Below are 27,785 nucleotides of genomic sequence, written 5' to 3'. Positions count from 1 at the left end.
GCAGGAGACTCAGGTTCGATCCTTGGGTTGGGAAGATCCCCTGGAGAAGGAAATGGCAACCACTCCAGTGCTCTTGCCTGGGAAGTCCCAAGGATGGAGGAGCCTGGTGGCTACAGTCCATGGAGTCGCAAAGAGTCAGACACGACTGAAGCAGCTTAGGCCTGGGTTCCGTGGCAGGCGTAGGCAGGTCAGTGATGTGAGTCGCCTGTAGGTGAAGTGGGCAGATCAGGCAGGGGATGGACTGAGAGCAAGAGAACAGTCATTTTGAGTGGCCTGACCATACAATCCACCCATCCCATGACACATAGCATCTTCCTCCAAGAACTTAAGACCTCAGATATATTAAAAAAATATGGGGGAAAGCTATCTAATCACAAAGGCAAAAAAGTCAATAAAAGTGTGGGGACTTTTGGTGTAGAAGTCAAGCCTCTGGATTCATCACCTCCTACTCCTGGGGGTTCCTTCAGGATGTGCGGGCTTGGAAAGAAGCAGTGACCTCTCATCTACCCACAGCTCTCCTATATTCTTACAGTTTCCCGTGGATCCCAGATTTGACTTCTTCCCTAATTCCTCTCCATAGGGCCAATCGGTCTGTATGTCTGTCCACCTCAGACATGGAGGACACGACCTGATGGGCGAGGAGGTGAGAGGTGAGTCAGAGACCTCAATAGAGACGAGCTAGGCTGGAAGGGGTCCAGGGACTGGCTGGGAGCGGAGAGTCAAGCAAAGGACTCAGGCCAGTCACTCTGGAATTGGAGGTGGAGGCTCCTATAGAAAGTCTACAGTCTGCTCCTAGGACCGAGGGTGGTGGGAGGGTGAGAGGAACCCCAGGAGCACATGGCTACTGACCACGCCATCTGCCAATCAGAACCAGCCAATGGGATGTAGACTGGGGCGGGGCTCTAATTCCCACGCCTCTTCCCCACCAGTAAACAGGATTCCAACTTCTCCACTTCCTTAACCTGACCCTGTGGGATCATCAGAGAGGCTGCAAAGGTGCCCCATCTCAGCATCGCCAGTGACAGAGAGACGGAACCACCTACACATGTCCAACAGTCGGGAACTGCTTAAATGGGGCACAGCGCATGTCAGGTGAACCTGTCATGGTTAGAAACTTCGCTGGGCAAGGAGACTCACTGGTGTGCGAAAGGTTCAAAACTTGATGCCCAGTTAGAAACGCACAATACAGACCACGTTATGAAAAGTATAGATTAGCAAGTGGATATGGGTAAAATATTACAGTTTGTATGCCTGTCTCCACAGTTTTACATACGTATGTATGTATGATGTACATATAATAAATATACAGATCTGTGCAAAAATTATGGAAAATGCTAACTACCCGCAGTTCTGTCTCAGTTTCCTTCTTTGCACTTTACTGTATATTCTGAGTGTGGTTTTTTTCCATATCACAAAATGTATAATTTGTTCTCATAGTTAGAAAAAACAACGCAATACTTTGGCAAAAACCAACACAATTCTGCAAAGCAATTATCCTTCAGTTTTAAAAAATATTTTTTAAAAAATCTGAAAAATAAAAAGAGAAAATACAACCCAATAAATTTAAAACATCATGGAGTTAGTTCAGACCCCATAATGCCATTTCTGAAACTTTTTTCTGAACTTTCTTCATGGGTGTGTCCAAAATATGTAAGCAAATTTGTTCATCACCATGGCAGTTAGAATGAAAGGAAGGAAAGGGCAAACAAGGAGGGTGGGAGGAAAAAAACAGATTAGCTAAATCTCCAACAGAGTTTCCCAGCCCATCCTGGTCCTTCTTATGAGATAGAGAGGTTCCAGTTCAGCCTATTAACAACCATAGAGTTACAAGCTACCTGGTTGGAAGCAGCATTTGAAGGAAGATCAGAACATTCTTTCAAAATCTGAGGCTGATTGTGATAGTCTTGAATAGGTTCATCAGGTTTTTCTGTGGCAAGCCTGAATTTTGTCCAATCAACAGGCTTTGGAAAAACCCTAGAAAGCATACAATAAAGTCATCTAGTGATTGCCCAACTCTGACTGTACAATAAATCAGTTGGCTGGTCTCTGGGTTCCTAGAGACCTCTCAGGCATTTCCCAGTTAGTGGCTTTCACTTTGGTGCTGGAGTCACTGGGAAGTCTTCACTGATTAGCATATGAACTAACTGATAAGTTGGAGAAACCAGGGTGATAAGTTAGGCTGACTCTATTAAAGGGTGTCCACTTAAAGCAAAACACAGACCATCTAAGTTTTATTCAGGGTCTTCCTGAGGACTGTAGCCAGGGAGACAGCTCTGAGGAACTGCTCCAAAAAGGCAGCGCAGAAGCCAGTGTGTATTTGAATCTGGCGGCTGGGAAAACTGTGTCATCAAGCATACATCTTGGTAACTGATCACAGCTCATCACAAAGAACAGATACACCAAGTTAATGATTTTAGTGCTTTTTTTTTTTTTTTTTGCATATGACTGATGCAGAAGTCATCAGTCAGAATTTATGAAATTCATCACCAGAAGAATTCATGAAATTCGTCCTGAGTCATGCATATGGGGGCCTGATTACCCAAATCACAGAGTGCTTCATCCTGTTTTTTCACCCCGAAATCCTCTCAGGGTTCACTGTTGCTGGGAGATTGAAGCAGATAGTGACTGAACCCTTGTACAACTAGGTGATGAGTGAGCTGTTTGTTTCTCTTTTGTTCTCTGTGGTCCAGTTTCAGTTTTAAGGAAAGTCAGTTGGGGATATCAAAAGTTCCTCATAATGATTATTGACATTCTAAATTGCCATGGGTCTAAGGTCCTTCCTTGCAGGTATCAAGTCCTAAAGATAATCACCCACTCAGCAGAGTGTCTCTTCCCCAGCCCCTCCCACCTTGCAGTTCAGAGTCCATCCCTGAGCAGGAAGTGAGTGGAGACTACATCTGGGGCCTGAGGGGACACAGGTCTGTAAAAAGGGCACAGGAGGTGGCTGGGTCCCTGGAGAGATCCCTCCAGCAGGAGGACTGGAGGGGCTCAAGGACCTTTCCAGACCCAGGTGCAGACTCTGGAGGGAACTGGTCCTTGTGGGTAAGACAGCAGGGCTAGCAGGATGGAGGTGGGGGAAAAGGGAATGATCCAGGACCCTCAGCAGAACTTTCATGAACTCACACACCTGGGCACGGCTTGCCTGAGACACACACACAGAGAGAGGTAGCGTTCGTCTCTACCCACCACAAGGCATGATGAAATTGAACCCCAACACACAAGTCCCAGCAACCACTTCCTCTGGGTTCACCTCTTCTGCCCTGATCGCTTCCACCACCTCTCTGGAAGGACCCCTCCCAATCCCTCACTTTCCCCAAAAACACTCTGCTTCCTCCTGATACTGACCACTCATGTTTCCCTGATGGCCACATACACTGTCCTTCAAAACCTCTAGGGCCCACACCTGGAGCCCTGGAGCAGAGGGTCTCAGCTGTCTTTGCCTCCTCCATGGAGGCAAGGCTTAGGGTTCCTATAGCAGCAGACACCTCCCCCACTTAGGAGATAACAGATACACACCCCCCATTGGTGTTTGTGCCACTGAACCTAAACGGTAAGTCAAAGACAGTGTAGATCCTCTTGGGGGAGTTTAATTCCCCCAGATAACCATTCTGAGCCTTCCAGCTGGGCTCCACCCTGATCTCCAGGGAGCTGGGGACACAGACGTGAGTCAACAAGGAAGACGTACGTGGGGAGGAGAGAGCAGGGATCAGGGTGCAAGAAGTGGGGAAGAGTATGTGTGGTGGGTCAAGAAGAGCTGTGTGTGTGACTGGGGCACACAGTCTGGATGCTGTGTCTTCTGATGAATGAATGAAAGTGGTAAAGTAGGGTAGACGTGACTCAAAAAGAGCCTACCCTGGGTCCTAGAGACCGGTTCTCTCTACGTGTTTCACAAGCTATGCTAAGGGTTGAACCTTTTGTGAGAGCACTGGGGAGCCATAGAAGATATGTGAGCAGAAGGAGGGCAGGGTCACCTGTGGGGCTTCATAAGGATCCACAAAACTGACCTGTGAGGATGGGCTGGAGTTCAGGGAGGAGGCCATCCTGGAACAGAATGATAAAGGAATGGACCAAGGCAGGGGCTGAGGTGACAGAGAGCGGGGGAACAGACTGCCAAGTCCTTCAGGAGCTAGAAGCCCTTGACCCATTTTCCAAGGTCTCTGTGGATCACGGTCTGCGGCATAAACCTGTGTGCATGTATGTATGTGTGTGTGTCTTTTTCTGTTTGTCTTCCTCAGCCAGTCTGCTGGCCTGTGGGATCCGCCAGGCCTCCAGCCAAATCTACATCGCCCCGGATTCACTCATCGGAGTGGAAAGATATTCGAGCTCACTGGCCATCGAGAACGCCCCTGAAGATGTTCAGGAATACAGCTGGCACCGGGGTGCAAATGACACTGAGGAAAATCTGATTATCAGCTACAATGCCACATCTCATTCCAGGCGGGATGGGCCCATGTACAGCGGCCGGGAAAGTGTGTCCGTTAGAGGTACCCTGAGGATCAGGGGGTCACAGTTAAATGACACAGGGAACTATACAGTGAGGGTGGACACCATCAGTGACACCCAGAGAGCAATTGGCTGGCTCGAGATTCTAGGTGAGTTGGCAGCTGCCCCACCACCTAACTGCAGCTGAGTTGGACTGGAGATTTAGGAAATGGTGTCCCTTGAAGCTCACACTGTCCTGTCTCCACCCACCTCCAGATGACACTGGGAACCTTGGTGGATGGTAGCCCAGATTCTCCCCAGAAATGGGACCCTCACTACCTTCAAGGGCTCCAGGTTCCCTCTCAGTGTATTAGTTATCTTCTGCTGTGTGACAAATAGCCTCAAACTTAGTAGCTTAAAAGAACATCGCTTCTGTGAGTCAGAAGTTCTGATGTGGCTCAGCCATTTCCAGCACTGAGACTCATGGGTGTTGGCCGGGGCCACATTCTCACATGTGACTCTGTCTACAGGGTTTCACATCCTGGCTCTTTGCCTCTTCAAGGCCAACAAAAAATTTTCTATCTAGAGAGGAATCTAATATAGCAAAGCTAATGATGGGAGTGACAGACAGCCCATCACCTTAGCCATATTCAATAGGCAACAACAAAGTCAGGAGCTCCACTCACATTAGGGGATGGGATTATAGAGGGGTTATACCGTGGAGTGAAGATCATGGGGCCATCTTGGAATTCTGTCTACTCTAGTGAGCTCCTGGTACTCCACAGGGCTAGGGCAGGACAATATGGATTTTGAAGGCTGGGAGAACTTAGTTCACCTCTGACTCTTTATATATCATGTCACCTTTTGAGCCTCAGTTTTCTCATCTGTAAAATGGCAGTATTATCCTTCGCTGTGGTCTGTCTTAAGGTTAGAGGCAGAAATTTGTAAAGAGAATGGGAAAAGCTAAGGAGAGGAATTGTTATGGAGAACAAACACCGTCGGTTACTTTGAGTTCTATCTGCACTTCCTTTGATGGGGGTGTCCTGGTTTGGGGGTTCAAAAGCAACCATCAGGCCACTGGACGATAGTAAGAACTCACGATTATTGTAATGGAGCCATAGAGATGGCCCAGAGCATTGGAAGACAGGCTCAGTAGAGGACTCCCATCTCCACTGCTTCGTGCCCACCCGTTTCCCTGTCCCTCTCAGCCCCAGGGATGCTCTCTTGCCAGGATCCTAGATCCTATCTTAGAATTCTGGGCTTCTCCCCCAACATACCCTGAAACCCCCACTGGAGAGGAGCAGAGCGTGGAGAGACAGATCCAACCCCTCACCTTCTCCTCCTGCTTCACCCAGAGTTGGAAATCCCGCAAATCTCGGTCAACACCACCTCCGTCGTAGATGGTGAGGATGTGGTGGCTGCCACTTGCTACACCAATGACAGCCACATCCACTGGTATGTGAATTATGTGCCGGTGTCCAGAAATTACCGGATGACCATCTCCCCGGACAACAAGACCCTCGTCATCCGAATGTTCAGCCGCTTCGACTCACCACTTCAGTGCGGGATAGAAATTCTCCCAGAGCTCATTCAGAAAAGTGACCTCGTCTATGTGACAGTGGCCCGTGAGTGTTCTGGGGTCATGTTCTGGGCCCGTGAAGCTGGGGGTGGGGCTCAGGGTTTTCCCACAGCATAGCAATAAGACGGGCAGAACTGGAGAGAGCGGCATGAGCCGCCTTGCAGACAGCTGCCCTGGGTTCAAATCCCAGGTTTGACTATTTAACCCCTAGGCTTCAGAACCCTACTCACTGCTCAGAACCCTGGTCTCCACTCAGTTTAAAATGGGGGCCCTAATCCCTACCTCTCAGGTTAGAAATAGTGTCAATTTGTGACACCTGTCTTTTGTGTCATACGGGGACTGCTTACAACCAATTGTTTGAGACATCATTTTATTTGATTTGTTTTTGGCTGTGCTGGGTCCTCACTGCTTCGTGCAGGCTTTTCTGTAGGTGCATCGAGTGGGCTCTGCTCTTTGCTGTGGTAGCTTCTCCTGCTGCTGAGCACGAGCTCTAGGGTGGGTGGGTGTCAGTAGTAGTGGCTCCCAGGCTCTAGAACGCAGGCTCAATAGCTGTGGGCTCGGGCTTAATTGCTCTGAGGCTTGTGGGATCCTCCCTGATCGAGGATGGGCCCCACGTCTCCTGTACTGGCAAGTGGATTCTTTACCACTGAGCCATCAGGGAAGCCCCTACAACTGTTCTTAAAATGACATTTAATTTCTTAATTTTTCAAAACCCAACTGTTCACAAGTCTTCAAATTCAGCTCACTGATCATTTTATTCAGTTCTTCTAAATTTAATAAAATCACATTCACTTTTGCTGTTCCTGGGATGGGATTGATCATACTCCCCTAAAGAGTTTGGTTTTCCAACTAAATTATGCATTTTATAGACGCTCTGTTAAAGTCCCCTGCTGCCCATCAATGCAAGTTGGTATCCCACTAAGACCTGCTCAGATTCTCAAACAAGTCTTGTGAATCCAAGACACTGAACTTAGAAAGGCAGTGAAACTCAGATTCTTTGAAACATTCCAGGACTGTTCACGCTGATTCAACTCTTTCATCTCTTTCAACTGGGAAACACACCAAGTCTAGCGTCGTCATCACATTTAAATCTGGAACCACTCTTGCAGTGTCTCAGATTCCCTAACCCAAGAGCTACGGACAAAGGGGTCATCATTTCTGACCTTCCCACACTGCTCACTGGCCAGAGGTTCGGAACCAAAGCCAAAGACACAGGGGCTGCAAATGTTCAGGGAAATTCCTCCCAGGTCATAAGGGTACTTGCCTGGTCCTTTTGTGGGTCAACAGGGGACTCATGAATCCCTAAACCTCTCCTCTGAGCCTCGTTATCCTCAGGCATGAAATGGATCAAGAGTGGCTGTGGTCACATGGGTTGGGTGGGAATTAAGTGAGTGTGTGAATGTGTGACATGTTTAAAACAGTGCCCGGAGTGCAGTAGGTGGGATGCCTGCTTCTACTGCTACTTTTCTATTTCATTACGAAGTGAAGGGCAGCCAGGGAGCTGGGCTGTAGTACCTCTTGGCAACAGAAGAGGCTACGGTTACTATCATTGTTGTTGGCTCAGCTGCCCTGGCTGGGATGGGTCTGGGAGTCTGCTTGGGGTACAGAGTGGGGGCATCTTGGGGCTGGGGGAGGACTTGTGTGGACTGAGAGAAGGGGTCAGGACCTCAGGTGTCGGAAGCATGGTTCCAGGGGTCCTGCTCTGTCTCTGCAGATGGGCCCTACAGTCTGCAGCTCAGCAGCAGTCCCACTGACTTCGGTGGCATCCTGTCTGCTGAGATCGGCTCCCAGGTGGAGATGGAGTGCATCTCCTATTCCAGACCAGAATCCAAGTACCGCTGGATGCACAATGGCTCCTTCCTGAGCTTCTCAGAGAAGAACATCACCCTCCCAAGTCTGACCTGGGACCAGATGGGCAGATACAGGTGCATCGCAGAGAACTCCGCCACCCAGCTGACCTTGTACGATGAAGTCCACGTCCAGGCACCCTGTGAGTGCAGGAGAGGCCCGTCGCTCTCTCCAAATCTCCCCACTTCTGTGCCTCTGCCTGGGGGATGCCTGTCATCAGAAATGTCCTCTTCACCGTGTGTTGCCATGCTCACAATAGTCAGATGAAGTCCCCCCAACCTCCCAAGTCCAAGTCCAAACTGCCTCTTTTATGAAGCCCCCAGAGCCCTCAGGTCAGAGTTGGAGTGAATTCCAGGGATGCAGGATCAGCCAACACTGACTGAGCATTTACACTAGCAGCCACCATTCTCACCTGGGTGATTCTAACCTGGGTGACCCTCCAGTCTCTTTACAGAGAAAGTGACCATTATTAGCATCACCTCCACTCTACTGGTGAGCAAATGGAGCCACAGAGAGTTTGGGTGCCTTGTTCAAGGCTCCAGTTCTCATGGGCAGAGGATGCAGGATTCAAACCCTGGCCATCTGACCTCACAGCCTCTGCCCTCCACAGATCCGTGGGGCTGCTCTGAGATGAGGAAGCAGGAACACGCCAGGGGAGGTGGTGGGGGGATGTGGGGAGCTGTCCATGGTGTGGCCTCTGGAGCAGGTTAGGAAGGAGTCTGCACGTAGGGGAGGCACCTATTCAGGAACCCCACGTCCAATCCTCTACACCACAGAGAGAGATGGACAGGCTTGAGGAGAGAGCAGGCATGCAGGGCCGTGAAGAGCTGGAGCTCTGGAGCCTAGCGACCTGAGATGAAATCCCAGCTCTGCCGCTGCCCCTCTGTGTGAACAGGGGCAGCAGCGTCACCTCTGTGAGTCTGTTTGACCCTTTGCAATTTGATAGTGAGGGTTCTAGTCGATGGGGTTGCTGCATGAGGGAAATCAGACAGGGCACAAGAAGCCGTCAGCCTGGCCCAGAATGACGTGAGTGGACACTGAACGGGGGCTGGAGACATTTATTTCAGTTACCTCTCACTATTTACTAAGCATCGAACGATACAACTTTTGTGTGTGAACGATGCTTCAATTCATGCTATTTGACATCCATTGGACTATTAAACTTCAGAAGGTCAGAGAGAGGCTGCACAAGCACTTTGATCATCGTTTGTCCCCAGTTTTTAACATGGTGGCTGGCACACAGTTGGAGCTCAGTGAATGAATCCCTGTGGAATGAGTTCATGACCCTGCCCTGCCGCCCTCTCTCCCCTTACTTGGGCTCATGCTTTTCCAGAGCACTTCTCACTAACTGTGATGAAGTGGGATGTTTCTTTGCTTAATTGCTGACTGCTCCACTTCCCAGCTAGAACATCAGCCCCATCAAGTCAAGAAGTTTCTTTTGTTCACTGCTGAGCCCCTAGCACCCAGAACAGTGCTTCACACATAGAAGAAGGTGCTGAGAAATCGTCAAAGAGCAGATGTGTGAGTGCACGAAGGGATGAGCGAATGATGCTCTTGACCTCTTCTCCTCCTAGGGCGCTGGCCTGTTGTCAGCAGAACGTTCACCATCTCAGGATCCTTGTTGATGTTTCTCATCATATTCACAGTTCTGGGCTTCACCCACTTCCTTATGGTCCTGATCCGTGCCCTGTTCAGACATTACTCTACCAGGTAGGTACCTACTGCATTGGGCCCAGGGTGGGACACTGGCCAGGGACTCAAACTCAAGGGACAGCACATCCTTGAGAGGGGAGGCAGAGCCAGAATGGGGAAGGGACCAACCAGGAACTAAATATTCAGGGATCCTCTGGGCAAACAAATAGATAACAAGGACATGAGGCTCCATCTGCTCACCTGTAAAGTGGAGGTGATGAAATGACTGATGCTGAAGCTGAAGCTCCAATACTTTGGTCACCTGAGGCGAAGAGCTGACTCATTGGAAAAGACCCTGATGCTGGGGAAGACTGAGGGCAGGAGGAGAAGGGGGAGACTGAGGATGAGGTGGTTGCATAGCATCACCAACTAGGTGGACATGAGTTTGAGTAAACTCCAGGATATAGTGAAGGACAGGGGGGCCTGGCTACAGTCCATGGGATCGCAGAGTCAGACACAATGTAGCGACTAAACAGCGACAATAACAACAAAATGGAGGTGATGCTGATAACAATCACTTACTCTGTGCAGAGACTGGTAGTGCCATCCAGGTTACAGTGGTGGGCGCTGGCGTGGAGGAAGTGCTCAGAAAATGTGAGCTCTCCTTATCTCCCTGGAACTTACCCCAACTCTGATCTTAGGACTCTGCTGCTGCTGCTGCTAAGTCACTTCAGTCATGTCCAACTCTGTGTGATCCCATACACGGCAGCCCACCAGGCTCCTCTGTCCCTGGGATTCTCCAGGCAAGAACACTGAATTGGGTTGCCATTTCCTTCTCCAATGCATGGAAGTGAAAAGTGAAAGTGAAGTCGCTCTAGGGGCTTCATAAAAGGAGGCGGTTTAAACTTGAACCTAGGAACTTGTGTGACTTTAGGCAAGTGGCTACCCAGGAACCTCTGCAAACACCTGTTCTTTCAGCCACAAAATGTATCTTATGTATCTGTTTGGTGAGTTCAGGACAATTTCTATACATGATCTACCATAGGGCCTGGCATAAAACAGGTGTGAAATTCATCATCATCAATAATCAAGCCAGGTAGTACCTATATTTTTCCAGGAACACCCGGTCTGTTTTCCCTCTCCCCTGCCCCACAGCATTGCTCTCTAGTGACCTTAAGACTTCAGAAATATTAAACTGTGCAAATGTTGGAGATACTCATTGTAAGGGGTAAGCCCCCAGATTCATTATCTCTCTTAGGAGTATGGGGCCTTGGAAAGAAGAAGCTGATCCCTCATCTACCCAGGACTCTCACAGTTTCCTATGGATCCCAGATCTGACTTCTTCCCTACTTTCTCTCCATAGGGCAAATTGGTCTATATGACTGTCTGCCTCAGACCTGGAGGATAAAACCGGACAGGCAAGGAGGTGAAGCGGGAGTGAGAGTCCCCATAGGGACGGGCTAGGCTGGAAGGCGCCCAGGGACTGGCTGGAGGGGACAGTCAAGCAAGGGACTCGGGCCAGTCCCGCTGGGACTGGAGGTGGAGGTTCCCAGAAAACGTCTACAGTCTGCTCCTAGGACCCGGTGGTGGGAGGGTGGGGAACCCCAGGAGCACATGGCCACTGACCACTCCATCTGCCAATCAGAACCAGCCAATGGATGCAGACTGGGGCGGGGCATGCGCGGAGCTCGGGGTTCTAATTCCCACGCCTCTTCCCTACCAGTAAATTGGATTCCAACTTCTCTCCTTCCTTAACCAGACCCTGTGGGACCATTAGAGAGGCTGCAAAGAAGCCCCATCTCAGCATCGCCAGTGACAGAGAGATGCAGCCACAGCGCCTGTCGGGTGAACGTCATGGTTAGAAACTGCTGGGCAACGAGACTCACTGGTGTGGGAAATGTTCACAATTTGATGCCGAGTTAGAATCGCACAATACAGACAGGCATCTGATAGGACCATGTTGTGAAGAGTATAGATTAGTTAACTGATACAGATACAATAGTACGGTATGTGTACACACACACCTATATGCTATATATATCCAGTGAGATGGTTGGATGGCATCGTCGACTCGATGGACATGAGTTTGCACAAACTCCGAGAGATCGTGAAAGACGGGGAGCCTGGTGTGCTGCAGTCCGTGGCGCAAAGAGTGGGACATGGCAAGCGAACAACAATATCGACATATAGATATACCATATGTATCTCCATATATATATAAATATCTGTGCACAAATTGTAGAAACTGTTAACTCTTAATGGTGCTATCTAAATTTCCCTTTTTGCACTTTACTGTATTCTCTGAAGTGTTTTTTCTTCCCCTTCTCAAAGTATATACATTGTTTTCATATTTAGTATAAGAACCAATAAAATTAAAACAACCTATGGTTTATTGAGACCTCATAAGGCCATTTCCGGAACTTCTTCTTGAGCTCTCCTCATGCACCTGTCCAAAAATATCTAAGTAAATTTGCTCATCCCCATAACAAAATAGAAAGAAAGGAAGGAGGGAGAAAGAAAAAGAGAGATTCTAGACTCTAGAGCCAGATCTAGGGGAGTGTGGAAGCCCAGGTGAGCCCCTGTGGTGGTCGCTGCTCTCAAGAAATACCTGACTGTTTGAAGGTTCATGAAGCAGTTAGGGCCATTTCTGGACACAAGGCAGTCTCCTGGGCCCATTGCTTAAGGCCTCTTCTTCCATCTTGGGGTCCTCTAGCCTTCATCTCCTCATCTGTATCTGCCTGTCCCCGAGTCACTAGGTCCTTCACTGCTGTTTCTTCAATAAAAATCAAAAGTCCTCATAGGAGGTTATTTCATGCAAACACATGGCCAAGGGGTCTGCTGGTTGCCTGACCCAACAAGAGCCCATGAGGAAGAGACCCTCAGAACCCTGGAGGGGCATAAGTCCCAGCGCTGCCCTGAGTAGCTGGGTGACCCCGAGGCAGCCGCCTAACCTCTCTGAGCCTGGTTCCTCTTCTCCATAACCTGAGCGACACTTTGCATTCCTCAGGATCCTTCAGCACACCTGGCACAGAGCCTCACACCAGCCAGGTGCTTGGCAAATGTCCCAGGAAGCCATACGTGTGTCTGATAGTTTTTTAGAAGAAAGCCACTGTCAGACTCCACCGCCCAGCTGGGACCCAGCAAGGGCACAGACGACCTTCCACACCCCAGTTCATTCCCCAGCCTGATTCAGAAGTGACAACGCCTCGGTGAACTTTGAATTAATACCTGATCTCAACTGGGGGGTGTGGGGTTATGGATAGTGCTGTTCAAACCCGGAAGGCGTCCTGGGTGGGGCAGGACAGTGGCCGAGCCATGTCATATAAACAAGGACCTTCCTCTGGGAGGAGCGATGAGGTTTTTTATTTTCATCCTGAGCGCAGGAAGGGAGAAGGAAAAGAGTGGGCGGGGCTTTCTGCCTGTCACTCCCTGGATCCACCCACCGGGGACAGGTCATTCCAGGATTGCATCTGAGCGGCTCAGAAAAAGCTGGGAGGGTTGTTATGAAGAGTGATTCAGGAGCAGGAGGCAACAGGGATCCCGGTCCTTGTTAGGAGAGAATCGGGACTGTGAGCTGCCGTGAAAAATTCTTTCGGATGTAAACTGTCAAGATTTGAGAGGGGAATCGTCTGCCCCTGTCCCAGGCCCCCAGCTGCCTCCCCTGTGGAGTCCGATTGGAAAGAAGTGCCTGCTATTGCATCTAGTTGCCATGTCTGTATGCTCTCCCTACACATCCCAACCCCTTTTATGCGGCCTCTGTGCTCCATTATTTAACCGCCATTGTTGTTTAGTCACTAAGTCATGTCCAACATTTTTGCACTCCCATGCACCACAGCCTGTCATATCTATGTATTAAGATGCATTAGATTCACAGGTATTTCCAAAAATCGCCTGATGCAAATAATAAAAAACTAAACACATCCCTCACAGGCTTCCCTCATAGCTCAGTCGGTAAAGAATCCGCCTGTAAGATGCAAGAGACCTGGTTCGATTCCTGGGTTGGGAAGAGCCGCTGGAGAAGGAAAAGGCTACCCACTTCAGTATTCTGGCCTGGAGAATTCCATGAAGTATACAGTCCATGGGGTCGCAAAGAGTCTGATACGACTGAGTGACTTTCACTTTCACGATACAGACTTCCCTGTAGCTCAAACGGTAAAGAATCTGCCTGCAGTGCAGAAGACGGGGATTTGTCCCCTAGGTTGGGAAATTCCTCTGGAGAAGGGAATGGCAATCCATTCCAGTATTCTTGCCTGGAGAATTCCATGGACAGAGAAGCCTGGTGAGCTACAGAGTCTGTGAGGTCACAGAGAGTTGGACACTACAGCGACTAACACACGCAAACACATCCCAAGTTAACCATTGCGTATTCCCATTGACAGAGATGGGCACGTGTTCTACGTCTATATCTAAACCTATATCTCCATTAAAAAAGTCAAATCACTCTATTGTACACTTGAAACTGATATAATATTGTAAGTCAGTTGTGGGTGCTCAGTTGTGTCTGACTATTTGCAGCCACGTGGACAGGAATCCACCAGGCTCCTCTGTCCACGAAATTTTCCAGGCAAGATTACTGGAGGGGGTTGGCATTTCCTTCTCCAGTGGATCACGTTTTGTCAGAACTCTTCACTATGACTTGTCCATCTTGGGTGGCCCTGAGCTGTGGCTCATAGCTTCATTGAGTTATGCAAACCCCTTCACCAGGACAAGGCTGTGATCCATGAAGGAGGAATTTCTGCTACTACACATTAATTTTACCTATTCCTGAGCTTCATATCAATGGAATGATAAGGTATGTATTCTTTTGCATCTGGTTTCTTTCATTCAACATGTATTCAAAATTCATTCTCATTACATGTGGTGGTGTTGTTGTTGTTGTTGGTTTTGAGGACTAGTATTCCATTGTATGGATATATCGTACTTTGGTTATTCGTTCTCTTCTACTATTTGGGTTATTTCCACATTTGGGCCGTTATAAATAATGCTGCTATAAACAGTCACATATAAGTGTTTGTGTGGATATTTGCTTTTATTCTTCCAGAGTAAATTTCTAGGAGTAGAATTGTTGGGTTATAGAACGGATGTATTATGCTTAACTGTACACAAAACGGCCACATCATCTTCCAAAGCAGTTGTACTATTTACATTCCTCCCGCCCCCGCCCCCACAGAAATGTGTAGCTTCCCAGGTGGTGTAAGTTGTCAAGAATCCGCCTGCCAAGGCAGGAAACAAGGGTTCAATCCCTGGTTTGGGAAGATCTTGGGAGTAGGAAATGGCAACCTACTCCAATATTCTTGCTTGGAAAATTCCACGGCCAGAGGAACCTTGTGGGCTACAGTCCATGGGATCGCAGAGAGTCTGACATGACTGAGAGTCTGAGCACACTCAGAAATGTACAAGAGTTCCAGTTCCTCCACATCCCCTCTAACATTCGGTATGCTTAGGTTTTAAAATTTTAGCCACTGTAATAGTTCTGATAGAACATCTATTGTGATTACAATTTTCATTTCTCTGGCATCTTTTCAGCATTTTTTCATGTGTCATTTGGATCTCTTCTCTTACAAAAATATATAAACAAGTCATTTTTCCCAATTTAAAAATCAGGTTGTCATCGGTGTAAAAAGTAAAATTCAACTGAGCAGATTTAAATATTTGATTAGATATTTGCTTATTCATGAATCAGGCAACATCTCACTGAACAAGTAGAAAGATGTGCGAAACGGAAGTCTTTTATATCAGAAGGGTGCAGGGACCGGGGAAGAATGAATTACCTCATCGTTCTTCGGGAGATAGAGATCTATATGGAACATCATCTCACTAGTGCTGACCAGAAAATTACAAACTGACTGGTTAAAGGTCATATCCTTGGGAGGCTGAAATTGCAATTAGGTTAGGTAATGAGTGTTGTTTGCTGATATGGGGCTCAGCAGGTATGACTCCATTTGGGGCCCAGCTTCTTTTTTGAAAACATTAATTCTTCATATGTAAGTTCAACCTGTCTTTCAGGGATCGCTTGATAGATAGAAGATATAGATAGATATGATTTTCTCCTACCTTATAGCTCCCCTTTTATATTCTTAATTCTGCCTTTGATGAACAGAAGTGTTTAATGAAGTCTAATTTATGTATTTTTATGCTTAGTATTTTGGATGTCCTTTAAGAATTCTTTGCACATCCATAGATATTTTTCTAGGTTTTCTTCTAGAGTAATGCTGTCCAAAATAAATAGAATACAAGCCATGTGCGTAATTTTAAAAGTCTTAATAGCCACCATAGAAAAACAACTTGGTGAAATTACTTTTAAATTTTATTTATTTACGTATCTTTGGCTACACTGAGTCTTCGTTGCTGCATGCAGGCTTTTTCTAGTTGTGGTGAGCAGGGGCTACTCTTCTCTGCTATGCGTAGGATTCTCATTGTGGTGGCTTCTCTTGTTGCAAAGCATGGGTTCTAGGGTGTGGGGGCTTCCGTAGTTGTGGCTCGAGGGCTCTAGAGACTCAGGAGTTGTGGTGCATGGGTTTAGTTGTCCCACGGCATGTGGGATCTTAGTTTCCCGAGTGGACACCTTAGTTTCCCGAGGGATCAAACCCACGTCCCCAGCATTGGCAGGAGGACTCTTAACCACTGGACCACCATGGAAGTCTGAAATTACTTTAAATTGTATTATATTTAACCCACCATATCAAAAATATTTAAACATGCCATTGTCAAACTGAAAAAAATTCACAATGTAAGAGTTGTGAGTTAAGCTTTATTCAGGGCAAAATGAGGACTATAGCCCCGGAGACAGCCTTTCTAGGTCTAAGAAACTGCTCCAAAGAGATAGGGCAAAAGGTCAGTATATATGTAACTTAGGAACATGCAAGCAAGCATTTTTTTTTTTGCCACTTCATTTAATTTTTTAATTAATCACATATTGTTTTGAAGAAGGTTTCTGCTTGCCTTGTGAAGGTTACTGATAGTCACGAGGAGCAGACGTCACCAGGAAGGAACTGGGTGCTTTTCATAAGGAGATGCATGAATTGGGCTCATAAAATCATCTCCTGAAAATATCTAACTGTCTGGAGACCTGTCCTGCCAGTTTTTCCTACAGCACAGATACCTCATTCCTGATCTCCACCCTGAACTCTTTTCAGAGGGTAACGAAGGTCAGCAGCTACAGCAGCTCAGGATTTTATCTTTGTCGAGGTAGATGGCAAGTGCCAATTTGTAGGGGACAGATCTTGCCTGGCAAATCCCATGGACGGAGGAGCCTGGTGGGCTGCAGTCCATGGGGTCGCTAGGAGTCGGACACGACTGAGCGACTTCACTTTCACTTTTCACTTTCATTCATTGGAGAAGGCAATGGCAGCCCACTCCAGTGTTCTTGCCTGGAGAATCCCAGGGTCAACGGAGCCTGGTGGGCTGCAGTCCCTGGGGTCACACAGAGTCAGACACAACTGAAGCGATGCAGCAGCAGCAGCAGCAGAATCAATATTAACAAGTATGAATGAGACTCTCCTTCAGAAATGGGGGTTGGGGTAAAGCAGGAGGGGGGCCCAAGGGAGGTGATGGACCAAAGCCTGAGGTTGTCTGGGGGTCACACCTCGAACCCCCTTTTAATCACTCCATCTCCCCCTCTCCTCACCAGCCCTAAACCACTCACCCCACATCCTTATTTCTGGGACGCTGGAGCCCGGCCGTCCCGGGAACCTGACCTGCTCTGTGCCCTGGGTCTGTGAGGTGGGCACACCCCCCCCATCTTCTCCTGGATGTCAGTTGCTGCCACCTCCCTGGGCCCCAGGACCCCCCTCTTGTTGGTGTTCACCCCATGGCACCAAGCTCCCCTGTCAGGTGACCTCGCCTGGAGCCGAAGTGAGCACAGCGAGGATCATCCACCTCATCAGGGTGTCCTGTGAGAGCTGGGCCAGGACACCCAGGTCCCTGAAGGGGTCTGGAGGGCAACCATTACCCATAACGGGGGTCATGGGCCTCAAACATCGGGTCCCAGAATTTAGCCTGGGAGGGGGTCAGGAGGACCCCTGCCCCATCCTTTCCCCATTTATGCAGCTCCTGAGGACACAGGGCCCACGTCCACTGAGGCCTCACTACTGACATGGGTCCCCCATGTCTCTCTGTCACAGACTTTCCACTGAACTTGACCGTGACCATTGTCCAAGGAAACGGCACAGGTAGGAAGGCGGCCTCTCCCAGGCTGTGGGAAAGGGCTGCTTCCAGCCCAGGGCCCCATCTCAGTGATCCGAGACCCTCTTGTGGATGAACCCAGTAGTCCCTCCCACTTCTCTGCCCCCATGACCACTGTGCCATCCAAGAAACAGAATGCTGCTGGCCCCTCAGGATCTCCTTCTTGTTTCTCCTCCCCACTACACACCCACTTCCCTCAATAAGCCCCAAGTGAAAAAAAAGGGAAAGTGTTAGCTCAACCGTGTCCAACTCTTTCCCACCCCATGGACTGTAGCCCATCAGGATCCTCTGTTCATGGGATTCTCCAGGCGAGAATACTGGAGTAGGTTGCCATGCCCTTTTCCAGGGGTTCTTCCTGACCCAGGGATCGAACCAACATCTCCTGAATTGCAGGCAGATTCTTTACCTGATTTCTGAGCCACTAGGAAAGCCCCAATAAGACCCTAGCCTCACTTTAATGCCAACTGGTTCCTTGCTTTTCTCTGTAGCTTTATCATCCGAGAGTGCTGCCTTTGGTACTAAGCTTTGCACTTGTTTTTCTTAAGACTTGGTATAAAGAGAAAAAAAAAATCCATCTGTTTTCTTCCATTCAGCTTCATGCATCTGCCCATCTTAGACCCCTCACCCCTCTCGTGGAACCATTACCCATAACCTGGGGCAGGGTTGGTGCTGTGATCACTAAGAAGGGAAGATGCAGGGGATATGCATACATGGGCATGCCCACACCATCAACTCTTGCATTTTCAGCTGATATCTCATCTTGCAGCCCCATCCCCCTCTTAGGCCCCCTCTGTCCTGACCAACTCTCTGTCTCCTAGCAGGGGCAGTTATAGTATCTCAGTGCTCAGAAGGGCTGTTTCCCATGGTCCCTAATTTGCAAACAAAAACAGACAAATCAGAGAAGAGACAGAGGGAAGTCACAGAGAATCCAATGGTGGGTGAAAGAGGAACTTTTGACCACAAGCCATCAGAGTTTAGGAGGACTTTTAACCCCACTTATTCAGTTTGCTGAAAAAGACACTGAGGTCCAGAGTGGGCAAGTAAATTGCACAGGAAGTCAGTTCATTAGTTGACGGCTTAGGGTTCATTGGGCTGGGTGATAGGAAATGTATGTTAATGTGAGACGGAAGAATTGTCGACGCTTACCATGAGGTGAGGGAAGAAATTTCATTCATTCATCAACCATCTACACTGTACCTTTAGGTTTTTAGTAAAGATTCAACCCTTGCCCTTGAGAAAAGCAACATCTGGTTGGGAGACAGATCATCCACAATTCCAATGAGACGGGGGAAGTGCCTGTGGCGGGGAAACAAAGGCATGTGATGGGCGGGTCTCTTGCTTCTCTGGACTAAAGGGTGAGTTCTCAGAGAGGAACAGGCCAAGTAGACATAGTGGGGACTTGCAGGGTCTCACAAGTGATGTGAGCTCTGCAGATGACCCTGGACGCTCAGGTACCATGTTCCCAATCCCACTCACTCTCCCACTGTACTGGGGATCCTCCACCAGCTAGCAAGTTCTGGGCTCTCTCTGTGACCAACCCCACCTCTGCACACCTTGGGTTCTCTCTGGTTTCTGGGGATACCTAGGAAACGGCGGTGCCGCTATCCGTGGTGCTGATTCGGAGTTGGTTGCTGACTCAGAATGTCTGCGGCCTTGGGGAGGGGGAGGGGAGGTTGACCACAAAGAACAAGGACCCTTGGTCTGGATTCAGGAGGGCCAACAATATGTTAGACGTGCCGGGAAGGGCCCAGGTCTACCTGGGAGGAGGGACTCCAGGGAAAAGAAGATCTCTATTCGTCTTCCTTGACCTTCTGGCCACCCTCAGGAATGTTCTTTGGAAAATGCCAGGCTGTTGACACCCTGGTCCAAGCACTGGGTAAGGTGAAAGCTTTGTTCTATCCCTTAACATGTATGATCCCATTTCATTTTCTGAACATGCCTGACAGAAAGGGGTAATCGCCATCATCAAATAGAGGGAGCAGCTGACAGACAGACGAGCAGCTGTAGGTACAAGTTTCCAAAGAGCTCCAAACAATCCCACCACTTCCTTAAGGCAGAATAGTAATAAACTTCATTTATTACACAATGAAATTTATCACGTCTTCCTCTTTAATCTGGATTGAGCTCATTACTGCTTTTACCAATAAAATGTGGAGGACGAGATTCACACGGCTGCGACCCAAACTCAAAGGGCAAAAATAATGTGCTCTATGAAAGAAAGTGAAAGTGAAGTCGCTCAGTCGTGTCCGACTCTTTGCGACCCTGTGTACTGTAGCCTACGAGGCTCCTCCGTCCATGGGATTTTCCAGGCAAGAATACTGGATTGGGTTGCCATTTCCTTCTCCAGGGCATCTTCCCCACCCAGGGATTGAAACCGGGTCTCCCGCATTGTAGGCAGACGCTTTACTGTCTGAGCCACCAGGGAAATCCAATGTGCACTACAATCCTTCTAAAAGCCTATCGTAATCCCACAAAAGCAGATAATCCGAATGCAGCCACTTCGCCTTTTAAGCGTCCGGCACGGTGACCGCTCACTACCCTAGTTAACAGTACGCGCGCCGCGTCCGTTACCCATGCGCAGGCGCAGAAGGAACAGCGCAGTGGATTTTGGGAGTAGTGGGCAGATTGAAATAAGGGGCCGCAAGGACTGCTGGGAGCTGTCGGCCGAGGGCCTCAGTAACCACCGCTGCCTCAGGTGGAGCCGTCGCGTGGGGCTATGGGAGCCGTAGGCAAGACAGCTCCCAAATCCTTGTGGGAGTCGTAGTCTCGGAGCCACTTCCGTACAGGAGTTCCGCGTGTTAGGCAGTTTGGACGATCCAGCACCGCGTTCTACTCAGGTAAGTTATTTCCTCCCGGAGCTGGTCGGCCCCTGGGCGCCCGCTCTTTGTTGCGGTGCCGTGCGAAGGTTGAGGAACTCTCCGGGGGTAATAACATTCGCCTCTGACGTCCCAATGCTCGTATCCCAGAGGCCTACTGACCGGAATCCTCGCTGTGGGCTGTGCCGTCCAGCCTGTCTCTGGCCCGCCCACCCCTCTCCCCCGGGTGGGCTCGGGGAAATTCGACCATTTTCCTGCCCTCACCCGCAACTGGATACTTCCAGGAGGTCCCTACACTGTCCTGAAACCTGTCCTGATAGAATGATGTTACACACTACCCATCATTCTGACAAAGCTGCGATCCGGAGGCACACTTGGGGTCTGGGCCCCGCCTTCTGGGAGCGCTTATTCCCTCAGCATACAAATCTTTACTGAACCCCGATCCTTTGCCAAATCCCTTGGAAGGCAGGGGGAGTCAGTGGTGGCTGAGGCAGACCCTATCCCTCCCTGCCTGTAGTGAGCTCACAGGACAGGGGAAGGGAGACAGGCCTGTCACCACGAAAGGTAGCGTCGTGATCCGGTTGGGATGGAGGCATACAAGCGGCTCTGCGACCCCAGAGGGGGCGCCTGAGCCAGCCTGGGGTCTATAAAATCTGCGAGGGAAGATGCTTAATACACATTTCAAATCTGATGTGTCCAAAATGGAATTCTAGTCAGCCTCCTCCACAACTAAATGTTCCCATCATCCTCCCAGGTGCTCAGGCCCAAGCCTCCAAATCATTCTTCAGTCCTCTCTTTTCTCATGACCCCACCCCAATCCAAGTCTTGTGCAAGTCCTATGGACCGTACCATCAAAACAGATCCAAAACCCCACCTTTTCTTGTCATCGCCACTGCCAGCACCCCAGTCCAGGCCAACATCATCTCACTGACTATCGCCATAGCCTCCTCTCTGGTCTCCCTCCCTGCCACAGTCTGTTCCCCATACAGCAGCCAAAGGGAAACTTTTAAAACTTAAATCAGATCATTTGCCTCCTTTGCACAGAACCCTCCCATGACTCCCATCTCTCAGAATTAAAATTAAAGCTGTGTCGTGGCCTATGAGCTGCTGAAAATCTGCAGACTCGTTCCCTGGCAGGGTCTTCCTCATTCAGGAGGTAGGTTCCTGGGCCCTAGTGACCGTAGATTTAGGGGGAGAAGAGAGATGAGTCCAGAGTGACTGTATGTCCTGTCCTACGGAGGAGCTGGGTGGAGATGTGGTACTCTCAGCAAGCAGTGAACAACTGGGCAAGAACAGGTTTCTCCGTGGGGAGAAGGGGACTGGTCAGTTTGGGTATCTAGGATTCTGGAGATCCAGTGGGTATCTTCAATGGGACATTTGAAGGACGAGCCTGATGGACATCATGATTCAGTCACCCACAAGGAAAACGAATTGGGCAGGACCTGGGAACCATGAAGGTGCCTCTCCAAAAGAGGCTGAGCAGGAGGCAAACGAGGAGAGCGAGGGAGAATCAAGCCGGAGGCAGGGGTGAGGTGAGATGCATGGGAGGATGTAGAGAAGACCCTGGGCAGTTTTGTGGACAATTTCGTGTGTAGAGGAGGGGAGGGGAGGGGAGGGAGACTAAGGAGGAGCCTCCTGCAGTATCCAGGAGAGAGACATGGTTCAGACCAGGGTCACAGCTGTGGAGATGCTAAGGAGTGTTGGGCTTCTGGGTCTGTTTTGAAGCTACAAACAGGATTTGCTCCGTTCTAGTTGGATGTATGGGGTTTGAGGTTTGAGGACATGCCCCAGGTGCATTCTCAGTGGGGCATTTGGAGGAAAGGTTGGGACCTTACATTGCAATTTGGAATCACCTACAGGGAGAGTTAAGAGGGATGGAGAAAGCAGCCCAGTGTCCTGGGACACAAAGTTCCTGCCCTGAGTAGCTGGAGGGACAGAGCTGAGAGAAGCAGGTTTGGGAAGGGGAATCAGGAATCTGGGTTCTGCGATGCCTGTCGGACAGCTGAGTTGCACTGGCACCTAACTGGTGTTATAGACAGTAAGCATGGGAGTCACATAAAATGATTCCACACTTTATGGGAAATCCTGGAAACAGGATGAACTGCTCAGAAGCTACTGCACTATGATAGTCCAGCCCAGAGATGATGGTGCCCTGGAGGAGAGGGACTCAGTCTGGTGGGTTCTTATGGGTTCCCCTGGCAGGTGGGTCCAAGAAGAGAGGGAATCGTGGCTGGGTGGGGAGAAATGAGGTGGGGGGAACAGAAGGAGTCAAAGATGGGCTGATCCATCTCTTGATAAAGCCACAGAAGCTTTATCAAGAGGATACCTGCCCTGCCTTTCAGAGGATACAATCGGGACCCATTCCTAGAAACAGCATCCCACCCCCACCAAAGTGAAATTCATTTGGTCTTTCCTGTTTATCCCCCTTCCCCTAACAGAACTGCTGGCAGTCCCCTTGCCTCCTTCTGTTCTTAGATCACTGACCCTCCCCAAGCTCTCTGAGCAGCCCTGGAAGCCCAGGTCAGCGACCTGTCCTTCTGATCAGGGTTATAAGAGGGGTGGCTTCCCTGGAGACTGTGAAACGGGTCCTTAATATGCACCTCCATCCCTCCAAACAGAATCTGACCTAACTTGCCTATCTCTCCCTCTCCCCTCCACCCCTCACCCCCAACCAGCTACTTCTCTCTCCTTGGTGTGTAACGGATGTAATCCAAGAAGCCTTCCTGGAGGCACTAGCCTCCTTAAACCTTCCAGGGTCAAACAGTTGACCCTTGAACAACATGAGTTTGAACTGCTCCACTGAGACTCAGACTTTTTTTTTCCCAATAAATACATACAATACTACACCGTCCGCAGTTTAGTTGAATCCCTGGACTTGGAACAGGGAAGATATGGAAGGCCGACTGCAAAGTTATGTGGAATTTGGTTGTACTCCCAATCCTCGCGTTGTTCAAGGGTCAGCTGTATACATATTACCCTCCCTTACTCTGGAAGATGGAGAAGGAAATGGCAACCCACTCCAGTATTCTTGCCTGGAGAATCCCATGGACAGAGGAGCCTGGCAGGCTACTGTCCAAAGGGTCGCAAGGGTCGGACACGACTTAGTGACTAAACTACCAACTACTACAACTACTCTGGAAGAAGCCTACCTGGTCCCCACTATTCTCGGCAGGGACACTACCCTCTGCAAGCAACGACCTGTAATCCGGAATCCACGTGTAACCCGCCTCCCCTCTCCACCCATCCAGGAGAAGCCGACCCCTCCCGCCTCTCCAGGACCCCACGATGCCCGCCCCGCAGTGCGCCTCTTGCCACACGGCGCGCGCCGCCCTCCGCCGTCCGCGCTCGGGCCAGGCGCTGTGCGGCGCCTGCTTCTGCGCCGCCTTCGAGGCCGAGGTGCTGCACACAGTGCTCGCAGGCCGCCTGCTGCCTCCTGGGGCCGTGGTGGCCGTGGGCGCCTCGGGCGGCAAGGACTCCACGGTGCTGGCGCACGTGCTGCGCGAGCTGGCCCCGCGCCTGGGCATCTCGCTGCACCTCGTGGCGGTGGACGAGGGCATCGGCGGCTACCGGGATGCGGCGCTGGCAGCCGTGCGGCGGCAGGCGGCGCGCTGGGACCTCCCGCTCACCGTCGTGGCCTACGCGGACCTCTTCGGGGGCTGGACGATGGACGCGGTGGCCCGCAGCACTGCTGGCTCCGGCCGCAGCCGCGCCTGCTGCACCTTCTGCGGGGTGCTGCGGCGCCGAGCGCTGGAGGAAGGGGCGCGCCTCGTGGGAGCCACGCACGTCGTGACCGGTGAGCGCAGGCGCGGCCCTGAGGGGGCGTGGTGGGAGGGGCGCATGCGCGGGATAGGGCACCTTAAGGGCGCTGGAGTGCGTGCCTAGGTGGTAATGGAGACTATGAATGGCCTAGAGGAAAGAACCGAACGTGGAGAAGGGGATGTGCGCATGCTCTAGCATGGGGCCGGAAAGTACAGAAGGTTACTGCCAGGGTGGTGGGCACAGGAGGAAACGGGATGGGCTGGGCATCACAAAGACTTTGGGTCTTGGCGGCTCTCTTGGTCTGCACAGCTTGGCAAGGAGGGTGGGAGGTGGGAGAAGCGAGTGGCAGGAGTTAGTCTCTGGGTATCAGGTCTTTGAGTCTTTGCTTATCTTTAATCGTCTCGAATACTCCTGGTCTCATGGCCCCCAGCTGTCTCTCTTCAGAATCCATCTCTATCGCTGGAAAGTATCTCTCCTCGTAACTTCTTTTTCTTGTTGGCACCTCTTCTTTTCCACAACTCTCTTCTCTCGCTCTCATCCATTCCTTCAACAAACAACCACCGGGTTTCTACTAAATGCCAGCCCCAAGCTGTTATTAACATATAGAGTACGCACTACACACATTTATATTATATATGCTCACATCCTCATCGGGCTATGGCTGAGAATACAGCGATGCCCGGGACAGACCTACGCCCGCCCTTTTGCACAGTCCAAATATAAAATGATAAACGATCATAAATGCCATTGGGGAAAATTACATGGAACAAAAAGAGGACCTTATGGTGTGGAGAGAGGGGATGAGGGAGGGCTTTTGAGATCGGGGGCTCTGGTGAGGAGGTGAAGAGGAGTGATGTTTGAGCGGTGTGGAGGTTGTTCCAGGCAGAGGGAACCATCTGTGCCCAGGCCAATTTGAGGGGCCCCAGGAAGACCAGAGCAGTGGGCGGAGTTCAGATCCACTTTCCCCTTTTGATGGTGAGGCGTTAACATCTGATCCTTTGAGCAATGGGGAAATGGGTGGGTAGGAGCCTGGGTTGGAGAGGCAAGGGCGGAGCAAAGGAGATGAGCCTGGAGGGTGGCAGCTGCGGGTGGTCCTGGTGAGAGAATGGTTGTGAGAATCAGTGCTTTTTCTTTTTTTTTTTTAATGCTGTGTAAATATTCCCTTACTTTCTCCCTGGTCCCTCTAAACAAAGATAACACCAAAACATTGCAGTCTGTGCCATCAAAGGCACTTGTGTCAACAACCATGAGTTTTCTATGGCTGCTGTAGCAAATCACCACAAATCAAATGGCTTAAAACAACACAAATGTATTAGGTTGCAGTTCTGGAGATTAAAGTTCAGGCAGAAGTCTCACTGGTTGGCATTCCTCTGAAGAATCTACTGAAAAGTCCATTTTCTTGCCTCTTCCAGTTTTTAGAGGTTACCTCTTGGAGGCCTCCTTCCTCCAGCTTCAAAGCCAGCAGCTGAGTCCTCATCTTGCATCGTCTGACCTTGCTTGTGTTCCCACATCTTCCATCCTGACTCTTTACCTTTAAGGACCCCTGTCATTACCCACTTGGCAAAGCTAGGCTGCTCTCCCTATATTAACATCAGCTGATTAGTAACCCTCATTCTATGTGCAATCTTTATGTCTTTCACGATGGGACCCAATATATTTTCAGGTTGAGGGGGTGGGGGATTCTGCTTACTACAACAGTCCTCTTTCCCATCTCCGTTAAATGACTTCCGTGTAGTCTGAAGTACATTCTTTTGTTGGGGGGTGGGGGGGTGGGAGGGGCTGTCTTTTGGGCTTGTGGGATCTTGGTTCTCCAACTAAGGATTGAACCTGGTCTCTCAGCATCCAAAGCACAGGGTCCTAACTACTGGACCACCAGGGAATTCCCTGAAGTACACTTTTAATTGAGACTGAAATGACAGTCTTCCTGACCCAGGGATCAAACCCAGGTCTCCCGCCCTGCATGCAGATTCTTTACCTACTGTGCCACCAGTGGCCTAAAGGACTTTCACTCGCTAGCAGAGGGCCTGGTCTACAAGTGGGGGGTAAGTGAGGCACCCCGGGTTGCTCCACGGGAGCCTGGGTGCGTCGCCCTCTCGTTTCTCGCCGGGTTCCCCCGCAGCCTCCCCGAGGCTGTCCCGCGGTGCCCCTGGGTCTCCTCCCGCGGCCCCCCGGCCCCGGCCCCCTCCTCACGGCTCCTGTCTCCCCTCTCCCAGGACACAACGCGGACGACATGGCGGAGACGGTGCTCATGAACTTCCTGCGGGGCGACGCGGGCCGGCTGGCGCGGGGCGGGGGCCTGGGCTCCCCGGGCGAGGGGGGCGCCCTGCCGCGCTGCCGCCCGCTGCAGCTGGCCTCGCAGAAGGAGGTGGTGCTGTACGCGCACTTCCGCCGCCTCGACTACTTCTCCGAGGAGTGCGTGTACGCGCCCGAGGCCTTCCGCGGCCACGCGCGCGACCTGCTCAAGATGCTGGAGGCGGCGCGGCCGTCGGCGGTGCTGGACCTGGTGCACTCGGCCGAGCGCCTGGCGCTGGCCCCGGCCGCGCGGCCCCCGCCGCCTGGCGCCTGTTCCCGCTGCGGGGCGCTGGCCAGCCGCGCGCTCTGCCAGGCCTGCGCGCTCCTGGACGGCCTGAACCGCGGCCGGCCCCGCCTGGCCATCGGCAAGGGCCGCCGGGGGCTGGACGAGGAGGGGCCGCCGCGGGAGCCGCAGCCGTCCCGACCGCTGACTTCTGAGCCTGTCCCCGACTTCTAGAGACTCCAGTTCCCCGCGGGGATCTGGCGCCGTGGGGGCGCGGGACCGCCTATAAATGACACGGAATGAACCCGAGTTACCTGAGCCCGCGCTTCATGTGCAGCTGGGAGAGAGACGGAACCTGTTACCTGCGATCCTGCAGACGCTGGGGCTCTGGGCTCCTGGGGCTGGGGCCCGGGGACTCCTGCGCCTCAGGGAGGGGAGCACTAGACGACCTTCCATTCCTGAGCGAGTGGGAATTAGGGGGCTGCTTGCCTGTACCTCTGTGGGGTTCTGGGCGTGCTCAGATAGCCCTAACCCTTCTCGATCGCCTACTTCCCGCCTGATGTTCGTGTTTGCCTGTAGTAGGCTAAGCACAACCAGGCAGCTGGATGGACATGTCAGTTACAGCACTCGTGGTGTTTCTGTGTGAGCGCTGTGTGTCCTGCAGGCGCTGGGCCATCTCATTTCACCCGCACCACAATCTCGTTGGCTGTAGCCCGAGGCCCATAACTGGCCTGAGGTCACCTCTCTGGAGCCCCACCTGGGGACTCACGCCCAGGTCCACCTGGGGCTCTTCACGACGGTGGAATTAGTCCTTATCCCCACTACCACCTGAATCTCTGATGGATGAAGAGCAACTGGGGCGGCTCTCCAGACTTCAGGTTCCAGAGGCAGAGCTGGGTGAGCTTGGGTCAGTGACTTAACCTCTCGAATCTTCCATTTGCTCCCCTGAAAATGGAATCAAGGCCTCCCACCAAAGCACTGTTATGAATGATAAAGCGCTCAATAAATGTGTCCGACTTGGCTGTTCACA

At 50.8% G+C, this 27,785-nt stretch overlaps 2 protein-coding genes across 2 annotated transcripts; both read left to right on the top strand.

Moving 5' to 3' along the window:
* Positions 632-20,806, top strand: CEACAM18 (carcinoembryonic antigen related cell adhesion molecule 18). The gene is made up of 8 exons (XM_018063197.1): positions 632-650; positions 2,938-3,042; positions 4,236-4,592; positions 5,778-6,047; positions 7,716-7,991; positions 9,424-9,559; positions 20,247-20,390; positions 20,632-20,806. Exons 1-8 carry the CDS (start codon positions 632-634, stop codon positions 20,804-20,806), a joined length of 1,482 nt encoding a protein of 493 aa, XP_017918686.1.
* CTU1 (cytosolic thiouridylase subunit 1) lies at positions 20,341-27,785 on the top strand. Its single transcript, XM_018062860.1, has 3 exons — positions 20,341-20,502; positions 23,730-24,274; positions 26,454-27,785. Exons 2-3 carry the CDS (start codon positions 23,767-23,769, stop codon positions 26,987-26,989), a joined length of 1,044 nt encoding a protein of 347 aa, XP_017918349.1. The 5' UTR covers positions 20,341-20,502; positions 23,730-23,766; the 3' UTR covers positions 26,990-27,785.

The sequence above is a fragment of the Capra hircus genome, chromosome 18 (assembly GCF_001704415.2).
Source record: "Capra hircus breed San Clemente chromosome 18, ASM170441v1, whole genome shotgun sequence".
In the NCBI taxonomy this organism is placed as follows: Eukaryota; Metazoa; Chordata; class Mammalia; order Artiodactyla; family Bovidae; genus Capra; species Capra hircus.
The sequence above is the reverse complement of the archived record's forward strand: the minus strand, read 5'-3'. Positions and strand labels throughout refer to the sequence as shown.